Raw genomic sequence first — 10723 nt, 5'->3', positions numbered from 1 at the left:
TAGCCACAACCACAACAAACAGCAGTTATCCCTGTTCTCACAAGTCACAGGAGGCACAAGGACCGGCCGAGCACCCAGTCAGACCGCCTTCCAGGACTGGCAGCGATAAGCCTCTAGTAACCCACAGAAAGCCCAGCTAATAGTGGGGCTGGCAAGAGAAAGCCTGCCTCAGTTTGCAAAGAGGGGAGGGCGTGTCAGTTGGAGATATCAAAGAAGGTGTGGTCAGGGGGGTGGAACACTTCCAGACTCTTCTTAGAAGAAACAAGATGGCAAAATCTGCCCCTGGCGGTGTGGGGGTGGATCTTCTCTCTGCCTGGAGCCCCCTCTTCCACCGCCCACCCACTCCCCAAGGACAGCTCCGACTCCCAGCAGGGGCAGGACTCTTGAAGGCTTGGAGTTCCTGCCAGTCTACACAGAGCCTTCCTGAGGATGAACCCAGGGGCTCCCTCAGGTGGAGGCTCCTGGATGACTGAGAGAACAGCCTTGGACACTTAGCCTGCTGCATGCAGTTTGCCAAGTGGGCGGGGCTGCGTTTTAACTCCAATTCGACCCCTGGACCAAACTTCCTGGTAGAGTGCACAAACTGGATCACTGCTTGGCTGTGCTGGGAGGCTGGGAGGTCTGGGAGGCTGGAAAGGCGCTGACCTACCCAGTGCAGGGGGTGCAGCCAGGGGCCGTGTCCGAGGTGGCCCTACAGCACAGCCAGTGGCCGTTGAGGTAGGCGGAGGGGTGGTAGACGGTGAGGCGCTTCTTGTTGCACTGGCTCACTTTGGTGAGGATGTCGATCCAGGCCTTGGCCTCCACACAGTTGTTGGCCTGGATGTACAGCGCTCGCTCAGGCTGGATGACCTGGAACATCTGAGGAGACAGAGAATGAGCTCAAGGGGGCCGCCCAGCAAACAAGAGCTCCTGCCTGAGCCACAGGGTCATTTCTTTGAGAGTATAAGCCCAGGGCTACAGTGGGAGGGTCTGGAGTTATCCAGAGGCTCGGACAAGCTCAGGGGTGTCAGGAGTCTCCATTCGAAAAGCAAAGGAGTAGCACTGCTTGTCTCCCCCACAGGACCTCCTGGAGCTGACTGCAGCCGTTGCACAAATGGGTTGGTTTCTTTGGGTCCCCTTAGTTTTTAAGCTGGGATAGGCTTCTATGCAAGGTACATCAGAGCTTGCCCTGCCCACCTCATCTCTAGATCTGCCTCATGGCCTTTGCATGTGCTGTTGTCTCCATCTGACAGGTCCCCTCCTTCCCCACTGATCACCCTGGGGACTCGTCCTCCTCATTCTAGGCAGGTTTACTTCTTTCATGAGGCTTTGAGATGGCACTGCCTTTCCTATTTATTATTCATTCAACAAACATTCCCGAGTACCAGGTACTATTCTAGGTCCTGGGGACACAGCGTGGCCCAAAAAGAGTTTCTGCCTTCATGAGCTTCCAGCCAGCAAGAAAGATAAAGTGAAAACAAAGTGCAGGGGGCTGATTGAGGATGAAGCCTAATGGGGGGGTCAGTATAGAACCCTCTAAATAAATGATCCTCCAGCTGAGATCACAGAGTGACTAAGAGTTAATTAAGCTGAGCGAAGAAAGCAAGGACAGGAAGTGCCCAAGCAGCAGGGACAGTAGACACAGAGGTCCTGGGGCCGCAGGGACAGTATATGCAAAGTCTCTAGGACATTAGGGAGGGTCAGGTGCTCCCCACAGGAGCAAGCCAGCTGCACAAAAGAGGGAGTGAGCGAGAAGGTAGGCAGGCAGAGTCCTGGGAGGCTCTCGGGCTGGATGTGTCAGAGGCATGAGGGGAGTCCAGCAGTCAGGATGTCAGAGAAAGATGATTGTGGCCTTTTCCAAAGGCACAGAAAGGACGAAGGAACAGGAGTTGATGGATTCTGGGAAAAGGAATTGTGAGTCCAATTTCCTGAGTGAACAGCCAGGGTTCATTTCCAGAGACCGAAGTCCCCCTGTCCCACCTGGCACACACAAGCAGTGCTGCCCAGGCCTCAAAGTGTACAAATCCGTGTGTGGCTTCAGTCCCCAGTGGAGGGAGAACCCCTAGAAGGAGGTATCTCATCCTGACTGTCCTCACAGGCTGACCCCTCCAACAGGGCTCGGCACACAGCAAGCCTTCAAAAATGTCTCCCAAATGGAACAGCCATAATCCTAGTAGCCAGCGTCCGGGAAGCTGGCTCTGAGAAAGGCAGCAGGAAGAAAAGAGGCCGATGAATAAACAATGCTAAAATTAGGGAATTATGCTAAACCTAAATTAAGGGGCTGACAGAACGAAACAGATCACAGCTGTTTCCAGGACATATTCCGCACTTGCGTCCTTCCGTGGACGTCTGGGAATGCCGCCGGCTGAGGCACAACGTTTCCAGCCTCTATCCTGGAGAGGATGAGGTGCAGACATGCTACAGAATACTGCCCGCAAAGGAGGTGGCCTCCTGGAGCAGGCACGATGGCGTTAACGTCCCTCAGGTCCGGGAAAAACCCCGCATCTTCCATGGGGCCATCTGCCTGCCAAAGAAGTGGCCTCAAATAGCCCTGGGAGAAGGACGAGGAACTGAGTTAAGACAGGGCAGGATGAGCAGGAGCTGCTGCCTGCTGACCAAGCACAGGATGGAGCCACCTGGGTCCAGCAAACACCACCCACTTCGGGCCTCCGGGCGGATCTCAGACCAGGTGGAAATGAGAACTCCTCGTGCCTCTTCAACCCCGGCCCAGCCAAAACAGAACCACAGCATCCCCCACAGACCTAGTGTGGCCTTAGACACCTAATGAATACCAGACCATCAAGCTGTGTCAATGAACAATTTGTGGACAGACACAGGAGAGGGAAGGGGACAGACCGGAGCCCCTGCCAGCTCCCAGGAGGCAGAGCCTGACTCAGGGTCCCATTCTATAAACCGTAAACTTGACATGTTGCTGAGCCTGCTGAGTGAGGAAACGACGCTCGATGCAGAGAGGCAGAGTGTCCAACGGGCCGTACTGCTATGTGCTACCGGGCCGCCCTCCCAGGGCAGTGGGACTCCAGCTCCTGAATAAGACGGGGCCCTGGGAGTCCTCACAGTCCCAACAAACAGACGAATAAGCTGTTTGCTGAATAATTCTCCATGGGGGAGAGGAGAAAGCCGTGCATGGTAGGAAGCCAAGAAAAGCAGCGAGGGAATAAGGGAGCCAAAAAGGCATCACGGACGGGGGAGAATTTGAGAAGGAACAGGATACTGACACAATTCAGGGCATCTCTTCACGAATCACTGATTAACTAGGAGCCGGGCCTCCCGACATGATGCACCCAGAGGACACAAGGCACCTCTGGGGTTCCTGACAAAAACGCATCACCCAAAACCTACCTGGCTGACCACCTGACACACCCAAATTGAGGTCTGCCCACAAAAACTGGCCTGTATGCTTCAAAAATGCCAAGGCCACAGAACAGGGGAAAAGGCTGAGGAACGTTCCAGATTAAGGAGACAACAGAGAACTAAATGGGCCATGTGACCCTGCATTCGTGCTAGCCTGGGGGAAAAAACGTTATAAAGAAGGGTTACTGGGACAACTGGCGAAATTTAAATATGAACTGTGGATTAGGGTCACATCAGTGTTGGGTGTCCTACTTTTGGTAACTACACAGGGTTATATAAAAGAAGGCCCTTGTTTATAAGCAACACACTGAAGTATTCATATGGTTCAAAAAAGATATGTACATCATACATGGAGAAAGGTGAGGAGGGAGAATGAAGGACCATGCTCAGTAAATGGGACAAAACCAGGGATGGATTCTGGATCAGGGAACATGGGAGGTCCTTGTTTTGTTCTTGTAACTTTTCTGTAACTTCAAAATTCTATCAAAGTAAAAGTTTCAAAGAAATTCTGCATGGTCCCAGAGCCTGTCTGTCCCTGGACCTCTGGAGTAGCCAGAGAAGCCACCTTCCGTCAGGCTCTGCTCACCCCGGCCGACCCAGGCAGGGACAGCCAGGCTGCTGCTCTCTGCCCTGTGTTTCAATGAGAAATCACGCAGTGTCTTGTGAACAGCAGGCAACGTGTGCCCTGAGAGGAGAAGCAGGGAAGGTAGGAAGGTAGCAGGAGCGGAGGGAGAGCTAGCCTCCTGGAGATGGTACACTCACGTTCTTCATCTTGAAGGATTCCTCCTCCAGTTTCTCCACTGCCAGAATGTTCTCAATGGGAATGCTGTAGAGAGGCTGGTCTCCTGCGGCAGAGAGGGGTTAGTGAGCAGACGGGCCCAGAGGTCAATGCCAGGTCGGGAGGAGGTGTTCAGGTCTCCTCTCCTTAGGTAAGATGGTTAAGAAACAGAGACCACGGGCATGAGTGGGCCAAGGGGCAATGGTCAGAGAAGGCCTGGGGAAGAGTCCTTTGTGTCCACAGAACACCTGAATGTCACGCACTCATTCCCAATGACATCCAATACCTGCCTCCATCACGACACCAAAGCCTCTCACATACTGCCTCCAGGAACCATGTTCCCACATTTATATGGGGAGAAATTACATTCTCACCATTCCATGATATAGATCTGAGCCATTTCAGGTCCAGGAGAACATAGCCAAAATAGGAGAAGACTATTACGTCCGGTGAGCCCCTAATTCCTGCACTAGATGGTACGGGACCTGCCTGCCACCCTGCACCCGCCACCCAGGCCACCCTTGTGGATGTCACCCCCGCTCTCCTGTTTGAAGAAACTGCTCACTCTGAGGGACACACTTTCTCTGCCTTGTTTCACCCTGAAGAATATAGGGATGTGAAAACAAAGAAAAAGTGAACTTGTCTTGTTACCTTTGCTTTTCTGGTAGGTAAATTCATGGTTTGTCAGGCGGAACCATCTTTTCTTAAAATTCTTCATTCCAAAGCGCTTTCGTCCTTGTGCCCTCTTAATCATGAACCTATTGTGAATAGATATTTGGCGGGTGAATGTCCCATGGCTCAGGGGCTCATCCCACATCACCCTACCCATCCTGCAGCCTAAAGTCATATCTGCAAATCAAAATAACTCGCCATTTTTATATTTGTGATACCTGATGCAGACTGTAGATTTTCAATCTTATCATTTTATTTCCAAGCAAAAGGATTAAAAAATCAAAAGCCAGTGTCTCTACTTTAGAAGTTTAGCCCCTGGGCTGGTATTAACTTTAAATTACAAGTTGGCGATGACAGTGGGTTTATCAGACCTCCAACAGAGCAGCCCTATCTCCCACATTGAAAATATCGATAAGAAATGCTCATAGAGCCATGTAGGTGTGTTCTGGAAAGCAGAGACCAGCGATGTGAAAGAAACACCTATTCTCTGGTAGGTACTATGCTTCAGTGCCTCCTGACAGAAGACGTTTCAGGAGTGAGGGGCTAATGGAGGGGATGGTGAGGCCTTGAACTTAGGCGTGAATGAGCCAACAACTGTGCAGAAATGCTTGATAGTAAGGGTTCGTTCAATTTCCTCACCCCCTTTCCTCCCCTTGACAGGCATCTCTCCGCTCCACAAATTCAGCAGAGGATAGGCACAGAGAAACAAAAGTAAGCAATGCCATGTTTAGTCATGATCTGGGTCAGTCTTGAGAAGCTTAAAAGTGATGGACAAAGGCCATGCTTCTCCCAGGTCTCTCCAGCCCCCAAAGGGTCTGGGCTGCCTCTGACCTAGGAGACCACTGGTGCCCCAGGCAGAGATGTCCCATTTCATGGCTGAGGCAGACTGGGAATGACAACCCACTGCGTTTCTTCCCACCTTCCTCAGCGGCACTCACTGGCCTTACCCTTCCTTAAGCAGGATGGGCTGCTCCACGCTCTTGGGGTCTCTTCTCCCAGAGGATGAGATCAAATCTAAGAACTGAGGTGACAAAGAAACCAGACTGTTAAAAGGGTAAGTGGCACACCTGAATACATTCGTTCTTACATGTAAATGATTCTATAGGATACTTTGTGTCCCTTTCTGACACTAGAGAAGAGAGAAGAATCTAGGAAGCAGGTGCCAGGGCAGTGGGTTCTTATTTGAGAATTGTAGGGATCCTGCTCTGGTTTCCACTGTGGCTGAGAAGCTTCCAGGCCCCACTCTGACCCTGGAGGGCCACTGCATTTTAACAGGTGACCCAGAGAATGCATCTCTCAAGGAACTGGAAGTAGCACCAGCTCTCCTCCCTGCCGCCCTTATCTCCCAAGAGCCCTCCCCCTGTGGTTTTGCCAGGGGCGGGGTGGGGGGCCTTCCTGCTCAATTCAACTGCCCCACGGCCTGTCTGGATTCCTTCCTTCAATCGATGGCTACCCCCAGCTCCTTTCCCTTCCTTCACTTCTAGTCAGGGTTTATATGATTTCTGAGCAATAAACATGTGTGACTGATTCTAAACAGAAGGAAAAAGTAGAGTTTTAGGATCCAGAAGAGTTTCTCCCCAAGCACTATGCCCCTAACTCTGGGTCCGGGGTTGTAGGGTTCCACGACGGTGAGGCATTCGGTGGCGGTGGGGTGGGCTCCAGGAATAGACAGCCAGAACAGGGCAGGATATGAGAATTTGTGGAACAAATGGGGTGATATTCTATGAAGGTATAATGTGAAGTCTCTTAGAAAGAATTCAGACATAAAAAGTGAAGAATGAGCACCTCCAACTGTCAGGTCTCAAAGAGGAGTGTGGCGCAGGAGGAATTTACAGCAGCTCTTGGGGTGAAGAGGGTCCTGGCATGTGGTTGCGGGGTGGGGGCGGGGAGGAGTGAGTGTTGGTCGAACTATACTGGGAATGAACCAAATGCTCTGAACTGTTTAAAGTGGCTAATGGTCAATTTTATGTTTCATAAAGCTTAACTCATTTTTTTTTTAAAAAAAAGCAACTCTGTTTCTTAGGAACAAAAGATAATATATGGCAGTAAGTCTATGTTAATAATTGATGTCAATACTCACATTTTTTACTGCATCAGCATATTTCTGCTCATTGAAGAATTCGTAAAATGCAGCCATGTAGGATTCTTTAAAACTGGCCTGAAACAAAACAGGTCACTTAACGAAGGTCTGAAAAATCTGAAAAATCTAGAGGCACGGATTATGATGAACCTCTTTTATAGTAAGATGACGAGTATCGCTGGGTAACTGTACAGGTTATAAGTGATGCCCCAGAACTTTAGCCCAGGCACAGTGGACCTTAAATCACAGAAGCATGCTAAAACGATCAGAGATAAATTCCACTTGAGCTGTGTTTTTAAAAGCTAACTATATGAGGTGTGTCGGAGGAGTCTTCAGTGAGTTGTTTTTTACAAGTGACTCAATACCCTTCCTTGTGTGGTCACTCACATCTGGGTTCCAGGTCCACGAAGTTGTTACTGCACCCAGATGTGGTCGCTGGGATGGAGCCTCGTCAGTGAGCTGGGTGGTAGGGACGGGAGGGAGCGGGAATGGGGGCCAAGCACAGGAATTAAGGGAGGGGCCTTCAAAGCAACCATCCCTAATGCCCCACCCCATTTAGCACTGTGTTCATATTTAAGTCACTTCGCTATTTCTGGATGTGAAAATGAAGTGGGTTTTGTGCAGACCTCACACCCGGCAAGTGCCTATCTTTCTGAACTTCCAGCCAACAAAAACTGGGGTTGACTAGTGGAGAAAAGTATTTAGTGCACTTTAGCCTGCCTGTTAGTGACCGCACATCTTTCCTTTTACTCTGATCCAAAGAAAGCCAAGCAAACTAACAGCTCCACAAAGAACAGAATGAGGATGGCTGGAGCGGGGGCTTCCATGGGTTGCTGCTCAACCCTTTCCAGATAGAAGGGGAGGCCATACCCAAGTTGGCCTGTCTACTGTCGGAGCCAACCTTGAACTCCACCGCCAAGAAGCAAGCCACCTCAGTCTGCACATCACTATCTGTGCATGTTGCCTCCCAACATCCTCAGAACTGCTGGTGATGAGACACTTTCTTGAGGCCTCAGGCCCTGGGGCAGACCCTTGGGGTGCACTCAGCACCAACATCCAGTATGAAGTGAGTGACAATGAAGGAGACACACAGATTTATCACCGAAAGGAATGAAATGAATACAGAGCCCCAGGAAGGAAAGGGGCGTGCTGCTGTCTGCAAGGGGATGAGCCCTCTGGCCGTCTAGCAGCAACTCGACCTTCCTAAGATTCGGATGTCCTCAGATGCTCAAGGTCGAGGCCGCTGCCAGCTCATGGCAATAGGACTGGACCACCTGTGGCAGCGGAGCTGAGGAGGCTCAGTCTCTGAATCTGCACACGGGAGTGGATGTGTTAGCTACGCTACAGGTGATGATAATGTACCATGTGCCATCCTAATTTTTCTCTAAAAGAGCAAAGTTTCACAACTCAGAGGGGGCAAAGGGGCACTTGGAAAGTGCTGGAATGTTCTATCTCCTAAGCTTGTTGGCGGGGATGACTAGCTGGTTTTACTGTTCTTTTTTTGACTCATTTAAAAATTTTTTTCAATTACAGTTGACATTTATATATTGTATGTATAGCATAGTGGTTAGACATTTATATAACTTATGAAGTGATCCCTCTAACAAATCTAGTACCCACCTGGCACCATACAGTTATTACAATGTTATTGACTATATTCCCTAGGCTGTACTTTACATCCCTGTGATTATTCTGTAACTCCCAATGTGTACTTCTTAATCCTTTCACCTTTTTCACCCAGCCCTCAAACCCCCTCCCATCTGGCAATCATCAGTCTGTTCTCTATATCTAAGTTTGTTTCTGTTTTGATTATTCATTTATTTTGTTTTCTAGATTTTACATATAAGGGAAATCATATGGTATTTCTTTTTCTTTGTCTGACTCATTTCTCTTAGCATAATACTCTCTAGGTCCATCCATGTTGTTGCAAATGGTAAGATTGCATTCTTTTTTATGGCTAAGTAATATTCTCTCTCTATATTTCACATCTTCTTTATACAATATCTATCAATAGACACTTAGGTTGCTTCCATATCTTGGGTATTGTATATGAAACGTCTTTGTCTCTTGTTATAGCCTTTGTTTTAAAGTCTATTTTGTCTGATGTAAGTATTGCTATCTCAGCTTTTTTTTTTCATCTCTACTTGCATGAAATATCTTTTTTTATCCCTTTACTTTCAGTCTGTGTGTCTTTCAATCTGAAGTGAGTCTCTTGTATGCAACACATGTTAGGGTCTTGTTTTCTTCTCCATTCAGCCATCCTATGTCTTTTGATTGGAGCATCTAATCCACTTACATTTAAAGTAATTATTGATAGGTATGTAGCTATTGTCATTCTATTATTCATATTTTTTATCTTTTTTCTTCTTCTTCTTAAAGAAGTCCCTTTAACATTTCTTGTAATACTGGTTTGGTGGTGATGAACCTTATTCTTTATTGTTCTTTACCGTTAAAACTACATGAAAAATACACTCCTTTATGTCCAAAAGAGAAGACAATTAAAATAAACAACTTACAGACTTTGACTTGGATAAGCTGCCAAGAGTTTGAATAGTCTTTGAGATAAGTGTCAGCGTCCTAGAAGTCTGTGGGTCCTGTCAGACGGGAAAGAGAAACATGTTTTGTTTACATTTTTTACTTTGTTGTGATTGAGCCGAGAATTACACAGCCAACGAAATGAATGACATCACCTAAAAGCTTCACAGCACAAGCATGCTGTTTGCTAGTAAACAATAAACACGCAAACACTGGATTTGGAAAAGTTCATTTAGATTCTTCTATTCCATGTGGTCTGGGAGTTGCTAAAAATGCAGGCTCTCAGGTCAGTCCAGATCCCAGACCCCAGACCCCAGCATCTTCACAAGGTGCCAGTGGCTCCTTAAGTAGCAATGTGTGAAAAGCTGCTGGAAATCAGTGCTCTGGACTCAACACACGGAAGGAGCATTGTCAACTTAGCATCCTTGCTTGGTTACTGTCCCCAGTTTTGCATCTCCCAGGTGACCTGTCCTACCTTTACATGGTTTGGAGAGCTAATTGAAAACCAACAAAAACAGGAACAGGCCCATCACCCTTGAATCCCCTCACCCTGGGTTTTCCACAAAGCACAGTGCCCACCTCGCCCTTTTTCTGCTTATGCGTCACTAACATTAGCTCCATGAAAGCTCGGGGCCTGGTACGTAGTGAGTGTTCAATAAATATTTGTTCATTAGTTAAATGACTGAATATATGACAGATCATAAATATTCCCATTTTTTCCATGGTGGGAGAGAGAACATAATAGCAGCTAGTTGGTAAAATCCTGGTCTTTAATGGCATAACTTATATAGAAAAGTGGCTAAACCTTCTTATAGACAAAGTTACAGGCACGTGGCATGTTCACAATTTGATTACCATGCAACAGCTTCTTCTCCCACCTCCACATACCTCGCAAAGAGACCCTGGCCCAAGTTCCATGTCACTTGCTGGTGCAGGAAGACTGGCTGGTACAGGAGGACTAGTCTACCAATTTACAAAGGCTGATGCTCACTTACCGTGTGGTGAGGCGTGAGCTGGAAGAGGTTGGGAGACAGGATGGCAGGAGCGAAGAATCTCAAGAAAATGAAGCTACTCACAGCCGTGTACCTCACATCCAGGTCATCTGTGGCCAGGACAAAGAGAGAGCCAACTCAACGGGGCTCTCTGGAGATGACAGCAGTGGACCTGGGGAGGGAGTCTCTAACCCAGAGCCTTGCTCTTCCCGAGGGCCTCCTGGAGGCGGAGATGCTGGCTCGAAGCTCTCTCTTTGGCCCTACTCTCTTTCTCTCTCTCTCTCCTTCCCTCCTTCTCTCCATCTCTCTCTCTCT

The 10723-nt window shown here is 48.5% G+C and overlaps 1 protein-coding gene across 1 annotated transcript in view; it reads right to left on the bottom strand.

Moving 5' to 3' along the window:
* RASA3 (RAS p21 protein activator 3) overlaps window positions 1–10723 on the bottom strand; it is a 114725-nt gene that overhangs the window by 6476 nt on the left and 97526 nt on the right. The window contains exons 15-21 of the mRNA XM_006909339.3: window positions 10412–10518; window positions 9398–9475; window positions 6882–6959; window positions 5749–5822; window positions 4781–4887; window positions 4114–4196; window positions 650–858 (exon numbers count right to left, since the gene is read on the bottom strand). Of these exons, the coding sequence (XP_006909401.1) occupies window positions 650–858; window positions 4114–4196; window positions 4781–4887; window positions 5749–5822; window positions 6882–6959; window positions 9398–9475; window positions 10412–10518 (736 nt within the window). The remainder of the gene's footprint in view (window positions 1–649; window positions 859–4113; window positions 4197–4780; window positions 4888–5748; window positions 5823–6881; window positions 6960–9397; window positions 9476–10411; window positions 10519–10723) is intronic.

This window comes from Pteropus alecto, unplaced genomic scaffold, assembly GCF_000325575.1.
Source record: "Pteropus alecto unplaced genomic scaffold, ASM32557v1 scaffold13, whole genome shotgun sequence".
NCBI classification, from domain to species: Eukaryota; Metazoa; Chordata; class Mammalia; order Chiroptera; family Pteropodidae; genus Pteropus; species Pteropus alecto.
The sequence above is the reverse complement of the archived record's forward strand: the minus strand, read 5'-3'. Positions and strand labels throughout refer to the sequence as shown.